We start from the raw sequence: 16,274 nt of genomic DNA on the forward strand, positions 1-16,274 counted from the left end.
ATTCAATTAGTTTTTAATTTAAATTCTTAATTATATTATTAATAATAAATTTATCAAGTGCACCTTTTTGAGATTGAATAAATTTTTCTATTTTTCTTTTTTTCATATGTTTTATATACCATAATCATATTTTTTTTCAAAGACATATTTATATTAAAATAATAATAAAAAAAATAAAATATAAGTCCCTACTATTTTATCCAAAAAATTACTTTGAATTAAATCAACAATAAAACCTTATTTACACCATTTAATTTTAATTTGATGATATTTCAAACTTCATCTATTACCTGTAAAAATATAATAAGAAAATATTAAATATTAAATTTAAGTAGTTTATAATAAACTGTACTTAACAAGTATATAATAAATAGATACGTGCACTTAAAAAGTATTAAAAATCTATAAAACATATTTTTATATTTTTTTAAGTGAATAAATCAGGTTTGTATTGATAGTAATTTGCTTGCATCGAAAAAAGAAAAAATAAGGAAAAAAATTCATACAATTGCTAATAATCTATTTTTTCAACAATATTTGGGTGCATTTTATTCATAATTTATTATTTATACAGAAAAATAAAGAATATTTCGAGAAAGAAGAAAAGATTGAAAAAAAAATATTATCGAGCGATTGAGGAAGGCAAAGGAGGTCTTCTGAGACTGAAAGAATTATCGACAAAGTGACGAGGGACAAAAAAAAATATAAAGGATGAGATTTAAGAAAACAAGTGAGAATATGAGAAGAAAATAAAATAAAATTCTTTGGTGATAGCTTTATATAAGATTGTAAGAGAATATAATAATTATAATTAATTAAAGTACCGGTGCTTGAATGTATGCTGTTGACTGCTGCCCACAAAAAATAAAGAGTTTTACTTAAAATCCAATAGTTGTACTTGTTCAGATTTAAATTTTAATTATTAAATTTATTTTTAAAAAATTTAATACTAATATGTCCCAATTTTATTGGGTCTTAGGCATATATCTTAATAGCATATGTCTTAAGCTAGGCCTTGTCATCGGAGGATGAGGATCGGAATATGTGAGTCTCACTTGGCAAGTGCTACGATGATAACGGCGATGTGACCTGAGAGTTCGGGAGTATTCAAACAACAATTGAGTTCAAACAACAATTGAGTGCTACAAGGCGCTACAAGCCGAGAGAGGAAGGGCTCGCAATGAAAAGGAAAAAATTGGGAGGACTATGCTGGAGGTTCACAAGGCATAAAAAGGCTTAAGTTTGTTAATGAATATTTGGTTCAGAAGGAGCTAATTTATGAAGGAGAAATGGAAGATTGAGAATACTAAAAGGGACTCAATGTTGTAGAAATTAAAAAAAAAAAAACACACAACCCGATCCACAAAGATCTCACAAATGAAAATATCAAGGAATGATTTATTATATACCACTTATCTTACTTTGCAGAAAATTATTAAAATTATTTTTGGACAAAATTATTAAAAATTATTTTGGGAACTCAAATTCGAATCCCTTACGCTAAACTCCCCTTTCTACTTAATGTTATAGAAATATAGATTAAAAAAATAACTTATTTTTACTAAGCATTTTTAAGCATATCAAATATTAAAAAAAATCTTAAAATCAGTATTTTCTTAAATTGCTAAAATATGAACAATAATGCATCAATTTCTAATAGGGGCGACATATAGTTTTTGATGTCCATTTGGGGCTTCTTGTTAGTCGCCACCCAACAAAGAGACGATCTAATTATTTCAATTCAATCAGCAGAATCGAAAAACAGTTACTTTTTCAATTGATTCAGACTGTTGCGAAATCACAACCGAAAATGAAGAACAAGAGACGATAATTTCATTAGATAGGGTTTCCGAGAAAAGGATGCCCTAGAAGAATTCTCCCAGATTTTTCTTATGCCACACAGCTTGTTGAATTATTAACAGACGATACAGTTTCTGAACAGCTACTAGAAGTTCAATTTAGACAAAAGTCAGTGAAACCTCACAAGTTGAAGAATGAGACGAAAAATAGAATATTGCTCGCTAGGAGGCTGCAACCATATCATAAGGGTAAGGAAGGTGTACTAGGTTATATCGACAGCAAACTACATCCGTCTGCGCAATCGTCTTCCACTCACATCGACGCTGTCTAGGGAATTGAGGCCCAGGTTGCTGCTAACACTCCTCTTACGGCACGCTGAACCGGAGTCATCATCCACGACAGCAACAGTTTCCAAGAGCTCCGCAAGCACGGTTGGGCATGTGGCCTCCAAGTAGTCAAATCCTTCAGTCTGCATCACAGCTGCAAGTAGATGTAGACTTTGGACAATAAGAAATAAACTATGACTACTTGCAATTCAGATTTTATCCCATAAAAGGAAGAATAAATTGAGGATTCACAATAAATCCAGACAATTTTTGAGACTTATATGCATTAAAGAGAACAAGGAATGAAATAATTATTCCTTTAAAATAATAAAAAAGTTAACTCAGTATACGAAACTCCCGCCAATACAGACTCTTGGAAAAGGATTAGGTCTATTCTATCAACCTTTCCTTATATTGCAAAAGGTTATTTCCACAACTCGAATCCATAATCACCGGGTCACATGGCAGCAAAGAATTACTTTAAAAAATAGAATAGATATAGAATTACTCTTATGTTTATTCTCCTAGCTAACGACCTTGATCTGCTTAACCTATTCTTATGTCTCACTAACCCACCTGGCCCAACCTACCCAAACAACCATTGCATGAGTCAGCTAACTTGTTTGGTTCACTCAGCTTGGTATTCTTAACTCAGCAAGTCATTCCGATCCAACTACATTTTTCATCCTGACTAACCCACTTGACTCATCTAGGTAAACCCACCCCACCTGACCTATTTTGCTCATTGGCCTAATCAGGTCATTCAGATCATTCACATATGTTATTTAAAGAATAATAGATAAAAATAATCATTATTTATTGGATAGAACAAGGAATAACAATTCCTTATGAATTTGAAATAGTTAGCGTGCCATAAGAGAATGAAATGGCCTAGGAATAGAATATGAATATATTCGTTTGTTCTCAGGGAATAGAATATACATAGAATGATTATTTCTTATGTTGGTTCATAGAAATTTTATAATAAAGAGACAAGAAATAGTTTTCACAAAGATAAAATATCCCTACATGATAGATTTTGTTTGACTCATCTAACTCACATAATTTGCCCAATTCAGTGTGATCATCTAACCTTGTTCCCGACTCAACAGGTCAATTAGCCCACCTTTCTAGTTTGACAAGCTCATCTCTTCCTCCTTAACTGCTAAATGACAAGTTCAACCCGCTCAACTTGCTCGTCTGGACTAACTCAGTTGATTTGACCACTAGATCCGCCCAAACCATCACACTTTATTAATCTGGCCTGACACCACAGAACTACCAAGTCTGTTAAGTTTGGCCTGATTGGACTGCATAATTCATTTGGTCTGCCCAAACCATCATAATCAACCTGGACCATTGCGGCTAGCTAAATCTGTTAAGTTCGACCCAATTGTACTGCATGATTAATTTAGTTAGTCCAACCGACCTAGTCAACTCTACCTTACCTGTTCAACCTGTTCTGGTGCACGTAATCCACTCAAGCTGCCCAACCCAACAAGTGCAATGAATCACCAAACCTGACCAATTGCCCAACCCATCTAGCGATCACCCAAAAGGTCCAAGACCTGCCCAAACAAAGTTCTTAATTTTTTTGGAGAGTTAAATAAAGAAAGGATATGCATTATTTGAAGAATGAAACAAAAATAATGAATAGTTATTCCTAAGGCCCAAGTAAGAAATAGCTATTCCTTATGTATGAAGAATCACAGTTCCATCGGAAAACAAGAATCTTCATAACTTCTTTAACTTTAGAAGACAACAAATAAAAAAAAATTATGGAACATAAATATTCATATCAAACGTGTAGAAGCTGGTATCTGCATTACGCCAGAAAATTGACTATTCAAACATAAAATAAAAGGAAAATTTCTTACTGAAACTAAAAACATATTTATCATAAAAGCTAAAACTTACCTCCCAAATTCTCTCGAATTGCGATAAATTTGAGACACACATTTTTCAGTTGAACACATTGATGTTGCTCTGCAAGGGCCAAAGTCGTTGCTACTGTATCAGCAGTGATCCCCTCACACAATTTAGCTTCACACAACAAACTCAACCGCTCCAGACCATATCTATCGGCGGCGGCCAATAAATGTTGTATTATTATTGTGGATGTGGACATAGAAACTGAACCAATTAATTCATGAACATCAGGGAGTTCGTCAGAATATATAAAAATAAGCATGGCCTGCAACATGGACAGGAATGTTAATTAAAAGAGAGTTATAGATTGCTTAGTACTCACTAGTCATGGACAATTATTCTTAGAAAATTCTGATAAGAACAAACTGTTGGAAGCAGGATATGAATTCAAGTGCTACTTAACCCAACCCAATTAATGAATTAAGAGGTAGGATGAAAAAACAGATTATAGCATCCAATCACTGAGGACAGAACCATGGTCATTAGAACAAGGTTTAGCATGTGCTGAGAGATACAAGCTTCCTATGGATCACAACCATCTTTCTACCACAGAACTTTTCAGCAATCTCAAATATCAAACTCTATTGTGAATTTGATTCATTGGAACAGCTATTTTAATCTGTATAAATATAACTATTCTTATTCTTACATTAGGTTGCAAAATTGACATAAAATAGTTATTTCAAATTCAAAACGAATAGGTATTTTTGCTCAATGTCTTGTATATGTCCCATACGAGCATGTTATCAACTTCAGCAAGAATATATCAAAGTCCATCCCGAGAAAAAATTAGGCAAACACCAAAATCAATAATTAAACATCCAAGCATTAGAAGGCAAGAAATTGAGAGAACTTATTATGATTTGTCATTTATACATGCACAAAAGCTCAAGCATCATTGATATTGAACATAAAAAAACCTAACAAGAATACTTGAACCAAAACCTAATCATCCCAAGAACAGATTCAAACAACACAAGGTTAGACCTGAAACTACCATATGCACCTACGATAGTAAGTCCAGTAGTTATTCTTACTCCTAAATTGTACTACAGAAGTTGCTGGAAAAGTATACTATATTTCCAGATTTGAAGATCAAGACTGAACAGCATGAGAGAATTCTTTTTCAGTGTAAATCACATATATAGAAAGGAACCCTTTCTTTCTATAATATATTCCCGATTTGAAGCAAAGTGATTGAACAACATGAAACAATTCTTTTTCTTTGTAAATTGCATATATAGAGGGAATTCCTTTATGAAAAGAACAATAGACAAAAAGAACCGAAAGCACAACAATGTGGTGAACAATGATCATGTGTCATTTTATTCCATTAAAAATAAGTCATAGGAAAAAAAAAAGTACTATGATATAGTTCATATGTTTAGCAGAGAAAAAGACAGTCCACTTCTTATACTTAAACAAGAACTGTATTTACTTTATCTGACATTTTAATGAAATATGCTATAGAACGCTTCAAGAATGTTTCAGAGTAAACTTAGAATTGTGATGTCATTACCTTGAATACAGGAGATTCCTAAACAAGACTGTATTTCCTTTATCAGGCATTTTAATGAAATATGCTATAGAACGCTTCAAGAATGTTTCAGAGTAAACTTAGAATTGTGATGTTATTACCTTGAATACAGGAGGTTCCACATCATCTACAATTACTCTATCCACGTCAGGATTCCCAATAAGACCAAAGAATTGAGCATTAAATACAGGAGAGCGAGCGGCGAGAATTTGCTTGTGTGCTTGAAATGTCTCATCCCCAACCTGGAAAACTATGTCAGAGCCAATGCCAGATTTTAATAACTCCTTTAGGCATTGACCCAAGTCTGATGATGGAACATTGATGGAAAACTGGGTTGGTGTTTCGATGCGGTTTCTAACGACGCCCACTGTGCAATGCATGACCAAACAATCATCCTTGAGATAGTCTGATGTTTCTAAGGCTGTTCTTCTGTAAAATCTCTTGTAACCCCTAGTAAAATGTAAAAAATCAACTAGAATTTTAATATAAAAATATTATCATAAGAAAAGCTTAGTATGATAATTACATCAGCAACAAGACTATAAAAAGGAAATAAGAATACAAAAGATTAGAAAGCTAGAGAGAATATTAAGGTTGAGAATTTAATACAATAGAATGGTAGAACCACAAACTGAAGATAGATTGGGAATACATGTCTAGCAACAAAAATGAACCTCATTATCTGCAACAAACTTAGAGAAACATTTCAAGAGTAATACCCAAAAGATTGAAGTATTGAGAACATTGTTTACAATGAAGGTGTGAATAAATTGTTAGAATCGAAGTGTGAATAAATGCCAAATCAAAGTTCAAAAGAGACAACTCTGAAACATGTTTTCTTGATATCCAATAAAGAACCAGAAAAAGAGTTGTTTGATGAGATATTCACAGTATAGAAAAGGATAATGATAGATCAAATCAGACTGTTAAGAAGGTTACATAGTAGATGTACGTAGACAACCAAATATAGGTAGAAGATAAAAGAAAATATGATAAACAAAATGACGCAAAGGAGGATATGACTGGTACATAGACATTTCAAGGCTTATACGTTACAATAATTCAAAGGCTTACAATGAACTTATATATTTCATTTTCTTCTAAAATTACTCATAAGAATGAGTCGGAGATTTACAGAAATCCAAAATCTAATGTGCATTTTGCATATCATCAATATTTACATTGATGTGTTTGAATTCATATTTACATTGACGGTATCACAGCATGTCATAGCACAACCTCCTGCCCACCCCCTACATTTCCAATTTTCCCCCCTCGTCATAGTCGGCATAAACTGTAGACCAGGCCATGACTGCACTCTGCTCTAGGGTTTTAAATTTTCTCCAGAATTAAGCTCACCCAGATCCAAGGGTCAAGAACCCAGACCGAAACTGGCTATAACCCCAACAATCTGTGCACACCTCTCCCAACCAACACTATTGCTTTCACGTTAGTTAACGATCATCTTTTACCTTCTACTACAAGATGGGAGTGAACACAATGGCACACTTGATCTGCTACATGACCACACTAAAAATGTTATTTAAGAAAAATTCAATTTTGCAATTGATTTGAGCACTTTTAGTCTTAATATTCTATTGTATAAGAGAGAGAGAGAGAGAGAGAGAGAGAGAGAGAGAGAGAGAGAGAGAGAGAGAGAGCAGAAGAATGAGACTTGGTAGCAGTGACTTAAAATTTGCTGATATTAAAGCTACGATTTCTAAGCAAAACAGCATCTTCCTCTCTCTCTTCTTAAATTATGCTTCAATTTGATGCATCATGAATCAAAGTTATATTCTATTTGTCTTTTGATATACTATCTGCATGATTTAAAATTAGTTTAGTTATTGAATGTAACTTTCAGCATTTCTCTTTCTCAGAATTGAAGCCACACTTAAGACATGTATTTTCTCTCTTCTAAAATCTTTTCCCTCCTCCCGCTTTCAAAGCTATCAGCTAAAACTTTAGCATCCTCCTAACTTTTCTCTTCTCCCAAAGTAGATGCTGAAATGCTAGTTTCAGTTCTTTGGTCCACAATTTTTATCTGCATCTCAACATCATCCTCTCTCTCTCTCTCTCTCTCTCTCTCTCTCTCTCTCAAGTCTCAAGTAAATGTCACAATTTTACTGTCTCTTCTATGCCATTCTCTTCTAGAAATAAATATCAGACAGTACTCAAATTTTCTCAATTTAACTTGTTTATGTAAAAAGAGATGGTATTGAAACCTTAGTCTATCATATTTCTCTGAGAAACTTCACAATTTGTCAATTCATTTTCATAAATCAGTATCCTACGTTATATTTAGTTTGAGAGGCAATTAAGGAAGAAGAATTTACTCATTTTGCAGATGAAATTAACTCAACCAACTTCAACTCAAAGCAACCTATCTCAAAGTCTCTCAATCATTGCACTCGAAGACAATGAGTAGAATAAAGCAAAAGAATAGAGTGCTAAAGAGTAAACGAAGCAACCTTAGGTAAACTCAATTCATACATCTCAATTTGAATCACTTTGTTTATAGAAATAGTAGAGAGAAATTATTCAAAGAAACATAAATTTGGAGTATAAAAATAGTAAAACGAGCAAGATTTTTCATTCCGAGAGAGACAACACAGGACTCACCACATGCTCCCCCTATACTTGAGCGTGTACGGCCCGCCCTCCAGCGCCCGCTCAAAATGACTGTGTACCTTGTGGTTCCCCTTTCCGCTCTGATCGATCATGGTGAGCTCAAAGAGCGCCCGCACGTCGGTACCCTCGCTGGCAAGGGCGATGAAGACGGACACATAGAGGGAGTTGTCCTCGGGGTTCTTACCGTCAGGGTAAAAGTATATAGCCCACTGGAAACCCCCCACGGCGAAGGTGTCGCTTGACATGTACTTCCCCGACCCCATCCCCTTGGCCAGCGAGAAACCCTTGATGGTGTACTCGTGCGAGCCGTTCACGGTCTCGCAGATCGATTTCGAGCGGGATACGTTGAGCCCATTCTGCTCTCCATGTCCGGCCTTCCCCTTCTCCGTCTCCTTCTCCATATCATTCCAGAGGCCGAGATTGGAAGGTCTCGCTCCCGCTCCGGCCTCCGGGCCGCCTGAACCCTAACCCTAACCGAAGTTCCTCCCGACTTCAACGCGAATCGGCGGAGGATGGAAATGCCGGGAATCCGAAATCGATTTAGGAGGACAATTTCGCGCAGCGTGAACGGCGGCGAACCGATCGGAGCAGGGAGAGGGAGCGGGGAGGGGCGAAGAAAACGCCGCGGACGACGAAAAGGGCGAGCTAGGTTCGGAAAGGGGAGGAATTCAAGAAGCCAAGAAAGGACAATTCTATATAGAGAGAGATGGAATTCAATTTCATCGTATAAATAACAGCTACTAAATTTGTTTGGCAAATCCCTTTTCTATTGTCACCTAGACATTTTTGCATATCTCGACGTATTTATAAAATATTTTTCTCTAAATAGCCGGGTAAATAAAAAAAAGCTGTGCTTTGTAGCTCTCCACTTATGCAATTTTTAATTTAATTTACCCTATCCATATAAGATTTAATTAATTATCTTCAGAATTAGTCAATAAAAACAATTAAATTTATTATTTTTTTAATCCGGAATTATATACATGATTTGATTTTAACTCCATCATAAGTACTTTTCGATTTATTTGATCATCAATTAAAAATTTTCAATCACGTAGACTCAACATTATCCTAAATTAATTATTTATTATTTTTTATCATGCATATTAAATTCAGAATCCATCGTATTAATCAATTATATAAATAAAATAAGTTGATATTATAACATTTACTAAATTAGTTAATGCAATATTATAATACTATAAAGCTCCGTTAACCAATTTTGTTGAACAAAATAAATTTGTATTATAATAACTATAAAATCACAGTTACTATAATATTAGACTATCTCTTATCACACACACTATATTTGGTGTGATTTTTATATTTTCGGAATGGTACAATGATTAAGACATGGAGTATTACCACATGAGGTGATGAGGTCGAAACTCAGTACTTCCGAGTATGTCCTCCCTCATGCCTTAGTCATTTGTACTAATAGCTAGTAATCATCCATAATTTACCTCCTCCATATTAATCTAGAGACAGATTGGTGGGAACGCTAAGAGCTAGCAAATCACCTTTTACCACATATTTGATATGATTTTCACACCAAAATGGTATCAAATACTATTATAATTTAATTCACTTACACCATATCACACAAAAACTATATATATATATTAAACTATTTAATTTTTTATTATTCATAATTTAATTATGAATATACATTTTCTTATGAAAATAGTGATGTAATTTATAAATATAATTATAATTATAATATATTAAATAAATTATAATAAATTAATAAATTAAATCTATAAAATTAAAATAAACTATTAAATAGACTTAATTTAAATTTATAATAAATAATTAATATTAATATAAAACTAATAATTACAAATTAAGTTTTATTTATAATTGATCCTGTCCGAACGCTGAATCGATGGACGCTGGGCACGTGGCACTCTTCCAACTGGTGACGTAGACCTCTGACCGGCCGTATGGATCTCCGGCGAACCTGCAAGGAAGTCGGGCCAGGAAGGGGTTCCCGGCGACGACCCTCCGACGCTCAAGTCAGGCAAGAGAAAAACAATGAAATGGCTCCGAAGATGCGAGATCGTGTACCTCCGTCGAAGTCTGAAGGCTCTTATATAGAGCTGTGGGGAGGCGTATGCACGCCTACCGAGGCATACACGTGTCCTTTACCATACCTTAGTATGGGCTTGCCAGAGGAGCATGCCTGACACCATACTGCTACAGTCCGATCGAGCACCTCTCTGATGGGACGGTAGAACCTTCTGTCGTAAGATTCTGCGCATGGCTTGGTCGTTGAACATGCCTGTTGTCAGAAGATGTCTCCCAATATCCCCTTGTCCTTGTCTCCTTTTTCCCCGAGCCGAGCATCTATCCGCTCGGCAGGCATCGGTCCGACCGGGCGTAAGTATCGGTCCGATCAGAAGAGTCCCGGTCGTGTGCTCGGCTGAAACAGTTCCTTCACAGTATTGCCATTTTACGCCTCAGCCGAGCGGACTACCCGCTCGGCCCAACGACCCTGTTCACCATGAGCGTCGGAAACCCGACTCCCCGTCAGGTTGTCTTTGATTCCGCCCGGACCCGTTCCGTCGGTCGACCCACCCTTCTCCGATCGGCTGGCCTTCATGCTTACCCTTTTGACTTTTGACCTCCACGTGGCGTTGACTCCCCTCCAGAGGGGGTCCCCCGACCTTACTGCCGGATCACCTGCCTCCCCTTCAAGTCTAGTCGAATGAGGCGATTAGTCCGACTGACTGGACCGCCAGTCACGCCGAGCGGCGTCTGTGCAACTATCCTCCGCTCGGCCCCCACGGGGATAGCTATGACCTCAGTCAACGCCGCCATTCCTCGGATCTTTTCGAAATTGGCGCCAATCTTCGACATTAAGGCTGAGCATACGCTCTGCACCTCGTGAAGGCGCTCATTAAATGCTCTACAGTGGTCGAATGCCACGTGGCGTTGCTGCCGTCATCGTACGGCGGCGGCGTCACGGGCGACGAGACCGAGGCGGTTTGAAACGGACAACCCGATGTGTGCTTCGGTTCCCGTGACCTGCATCCGACGGTGGAGGCCGCTCGGGCTCAACCCTATAAAGTCTTCGCCTTCTCCCCCTCCTCGCCGCATTTGTGTTTTCGCGTGTCCCGTAACCTCCTTTGGTTGCTCCGGTAGCTTCGGTTCTCCTCTTTCTGACGATTCTGTGTTCCTCGTCGATCTTCATTCTTCTCTGTAAGGTTCTTCTTCTTTTCTATCTTTGGTTCTTGTGTTTTCTTTGCGTATCTTTCCCGAGTTTTGGTCCTCTGGGCACTGTTTCGTTTGTCATCCTCTTCCTTCTATCATCTGCATTTCTTCGCCTTTTGTGGTTTCATCCGTTCGGACAATGGCCAATTCCTCTCAGCCTCAAGACCAAGCCCTCGGCCCGTGGTATACTACCATGGAGTCGCGCTTCGATCGGCGCGACGCCGATATTCTGATGGACAATTTCGACATCCCCTCTGATTTTGAAATTATCTTACCCTCCCCCTCCGCTCGGCCACACAAACCGTCGCGCGGAGCTTTCTGTGTTTCCCTCGATTCTGTGTTTGTTGGATAGCTTTCTGTGTTTTCTTCGACGTATTTATAAAATATTTTTCTCTAAATAGCCGGGTAAATAAAAAAAAGCTGTGCTTTTTAGCTCTCCACTTTATGCATTTTTTAATTTAATTTATCATAGTGAAAAATTTTTATAAGATTTAATTAATTATCTTCTAGTTAACAAAAAATAATTAAGTTTATCAATTTTTTTAACCCAGGACTATATACATGATTTGATTTTCACTCAATCATAAATACTTTTTAATTTATCTTGATGATCAATTGAAAATTTTCAATCACCCAGACTCAACATTATCCTAAATTAATTATTTATTATTTTTTATCATGCATATTAAACTCAGAATTCATCGTATTAATCAATTATATAAATAAAATAAGTTGATATACATTTACGAAATTAGTTAATGCAATATTATAATACTATAAAGCTCCGTTAACCAATTTTGTTGAACAAAATAAATTTGTATTATAATAGCTATAAAATCATAATTACTATAATATTATACTATCTCTTATCACACACACTATATTTGGTGTGATTTTATATTTTCGAGATGATGCAGTGATTAAGGCATGGAGTATTACCACATGAGGTGACAGTGGCGGATCCAGACAAAAAAGGAAGAAGGTGCTTAAAGAAGGGAGCTGAAGCTTGTCTTCCTTCTCTCTGCCCCTCGGACTGCAGCATACTGGTGGAATTTTCCGGGAACAAGGGGGTGCTCAAGCACACTCCTGCTCCCTCCTAGATCCGCCATTGTGAGGTGATGAGGTCGAAACTCAGTACTTCCGAGTATGCCCTCCCCCATGCCTTAGTCATTTGTATTAATGGCTAGTAACCATCCATGATTTACCTCCTCCATGTTAATCTAGAGACGGATTGACGGGAACGCTAGGAGCTAGCGAATCACCTTTTATCACATATTTGGTATGATTTTCACACCAAAATGGTATCAAATACTATTATAATTTAATTCACTTACACCATATCACACAAAAACTATATATATTTATTAAAATATTTAATTTTTTATTATTCATAATTTAATTATGAATATACATTTTCTTATGAAATTAGTGATATAATTTATAAATATAATTGTAATTATAATATATTAAATAAATTATAATAAATTAATAAATTAAATCTATAAAACTAAAATAAACTATTAAATAGACTTAATTTAAATTTATAATAAATTATTAATATTAATATACAACAATAACAACAATCAAGTTTTTTCCCACTAGGTGGGGTCGGCTGTATGAATCCTTTTACGCCATTGAGCCCTATCTCCTATTATATTATCATCTATATTTAAATAAATTTTATCTTGTTTTATTATTGCTAACCAAGTCTTTTTTGGTCGTCCTCTTCCTCGTTTGATATGCATGTTTATCATGGTTTCACATCGCTTAATTGGAGCATTTATTGGTCGTCTAAGTACATGTTCGTACCATCTTAAACGTGTCTCTGGGAGTTTGCCCTCAATAGATGCAACTCCGACTTTCTCTCTAATGCTCTCATTCCTTATTTTGTCCATCTTCGTATGTCCACACATCCACCTTAACATCATCATCTCTGCAACCCTCATCTTATGCTCATGTGCTCGAGTCATAGCCCAACATTCAGCTCCATATAACATAGCAGGTCTAACTGCGGTTTTATAAAACTTACCTTTAAGTTTAAGAGGTACTTTACCGTCACATAAAACACTCGACGCTCCCCTCCATTTCACTTATCCTGCTTGTATTCTATGTAAGACATCTCTCTCAATCCCTCCATCATTTTGTAAAAATGATCCTAAATATTTAAATCTCTCGATTCCGGGCAACTCGTCCTCTCCTATCTTAACAATTGTTTCATTACTTCTAATGTTGCTAAACATAAATTCCATATATTCTGTCTTTAATCTACTAAGCTTAAAATCTTTCTCTTCTAGTGTTTCCCTCCAAGATTCAAGCTTAGCATTTACTCCTTCACGTGTCTCATCTACCAAAATAATATCATCTGCAAACAACATACATCTGATCCTTGATGTAACCCTATCTTTATTGGAAATGCTTCAGTTACTTCGTCTGAAGTCTTTACTCTGGTCGTTACATCCTCATACATATCCTTAATTAGTTCAATATATGTTACGCTAACACCTCTCTTTTCTAAAATTCTCCATATAATTTCTCTTGGGACTCTATCATAAGCTTTTTCTAAGTTAATGAATATCATGTGTAGATCTTATTTTTGCTCCCGATATTTTTCAATTAATTGTCTAAGGAGATGTATAGCTTCTATTGTCGACCTTCCAGGCATGAACCCAAATTGATTTTCTGTCACTGTGGTCTCCTTCCTTAATCTTTTTTCTATTACTTTTTCCCAAAGTTTCATAGTATGACTCATTAGTTTAATACCCCTATAGTTTGTACAATTTTGTATGTCTCCCTTGTTCTTATATAAGGGAACTAGAGTACTTATCCTCCATTGATCAGGCATTCTTTTCGTTTTCAATATCATGTTAAATAATTTTGTAAGTCATTCAATACCTTGTTTCCCTAAGCACTTCCATACCTCTATCGGAATATCATCTGGTCCAACGACTTTTCCATTGTGCATCTCATTTAAAGTTTGTTTTACTTCTGAAGTTTGAATTCTACGATAAAAATTAAAATTTCTATGCTCATTTGACCTAATTAAATTACCTAAGTTAAGTTGGTCACCTAAACCTTCATTAAAAAGTTGATGAAAAAAATTATTAATATTAATATAAAAATAATAATTACAAATTAAGTTTTATTTATAATATTTAATCATATATATTACATTTAATTTTATTAATAATATAATACAATATAATATAATATAATATAATAAGATTTTTTATAATAAAAAAACCTTGGGCTTTCCCATGATAAAAAGAGTGCAAGAATAGTACAGCACCATCTTTACACAACCATTGTTGGTATGAAAATTTGATGTATGGATTGGAACAAGTTGTATTATTTTTACACCATATTTGATAGTTTGGTGTATTGGTTGGAGTTAGTCTTATAGGATTTGTAATTGCTACAATATAATAATAGTTATGGTTCGTAGTTACTATAATGAAATTTGACGCTTTGTGTGTAATCATGAGCAAAATTCAATGTAGGCTATCTTACGTGGTCAAAATCTATTTTTTTTTAATCACTCTCTTATCACTATAACTATTAAATTTTTACGCTTCTACTTAGAAGTTATGTTGGAAAATACAGTAAATAGTAAACAGTAAGTGAACAGTAAAATAAATAGTAGAAAGGAAAGTATAGTAGTAGTGAATTACGGATGTTCTTTGAGCGAAGGTTGTAGCAACTTGTTCTTTTAATTGGGCCAGTGTTAAATATGTTGGAGACTGTTGGTGGCTGGCTATTGAAGGGTTGACTAGCACTGCACAAATTAATATCAAAACCCTTCTCGGACTTTTAAAATAACACTCTTATATAATTAAAGAAAGAACTAAAAGGTAGAGGCACAAGAATTTTTATTTGGTTAGAACCAGAGAAGTTGTTAATCCAAGGAATGAATCACACTAGTATCTCCTTCAGGCGGAGAAGCCTCTTATAGCAATGACGTACAAGAAATGAGAAGCTAAACTAGACAAGAGAAGCGCACAAGTGTAGAATTTGCAATTGCTTGTTCTGATTAGCTTCTTGGACCAAGGCTATATTTATAACATTGGTCAGGGCGCCTGGAAGCTTCCAAGTGCCTAGAAGAGGATAAAACTTTATCCTATTCGTATAGATCACGTTTGACCGTGATCTGGATAAAATCCAGGTCCAGCCACCCGGACCAAGAAAGTCAACAATGTTGACTTTTTTGGTCCGGGCCCTCTTCTCCGGTTCAGATCGTCTCGGTCCGGGTCTTCCGCTCTGGCTCCGCTTACTTGGGTGATCTCGGCCATCCGGAATAGGACTCATCCGAACCCAACTTCCGGCCTTCTCGAGCAACCTTTCGCTCCGGCTTCTCATCCCTTAGAAACGCCGCACACCTCCTTCTCGTCCGCCCGCGTACTCTTCTGCAACACCTCATCCCTCAGACGCATCGAGCCCGTCGACTCTCTCCTGTGCCGCTCTTCTCGCTAGCTGCGTCTTTTGCTCGACCCCCTGTGCTCCTAAGCTCCTGCACACTTAGACACAAGGTTAAAATACCACAGGACCTAACTTAAATTGTTGATCACATCAAAACAACCTTGGGGTTCCAACAATCTCCCCCTTTTTGATGTGAGCAACCTAAGTTAAGTTAGGGTAAATAAACATAAGAGTAAAACAAATAATATTGCAATAAAGTGCAAAAAATAAAAAAAAAGTGTAATCTACCTCCCACTAGATATCATTTTCTCGCTGAAAGCGCTAAGTCTAATTTAGAATTTAGGTTAAACAAGACTTTGGAACCCAATATAGGTTCCAACCAATTGTATTAACTAAGAATTTCTTAGGAACATAATTTTTTGAAA

General features: G+C 35.8%; 1 protein-coding gene across 2 annotated transcripts; it reads right to left on the reverse strand.

The window, feature by feature from the left end:
* Positions 1–1,811: 1,811 nt before the first annotated feature.
* On the reverse strand, positions 1,812–8,921 carry LOC122020346 (BTB/POZ and MATH domain-containing protein 3-like). Of its 2 annotated transcripts, none has more exons than XM_042578238.1 (4): positions 8,215–8,921; positions 5,694–6,042; positions 4,044–4,320; positions 1,812–2,269 (listed from the first exon to the last, which is right to left on the reverse strand). In XM_042578238.1, exons 1-4 carry the CDS (start codon positions 8,622–8,624, stop codon positions 2,265–2,267), a joined length of 1,041 nt encoding a protein of 346 aa, XP_042434172.1. In that variant the 5' UTR covers positions 8,625–8,921; the 3' UTR covers positions 1,812–2,264. The 2 variants fall into 2 exon arrangements, with proteins under 2 accessions (XP_042434172.1, XP_042434171.1); XM_042578237.1 differs by having other exon boundaries at positions 1,812–2,280; positions 8,215–8,919.
* Between the last annotated feature and the right edge of the window lie 7,353 nt (positions 8,922–16,274).

Source organism: Zingiber officinale, chromosome 9A, assembly GCF_018446385.1.
Source record: "Zingiber officinale cultivar Zhangliang chromosome 9A, Zo_v1.1, whole genome shotgun sequence".
Classification (NCBI taxonomy): Eukaryota; Viridiplantae; Streptophyta; class Magnoliopsida; order Zingiberales; family Zingiberaceae; genus Zingiber; species Zingiber officinale.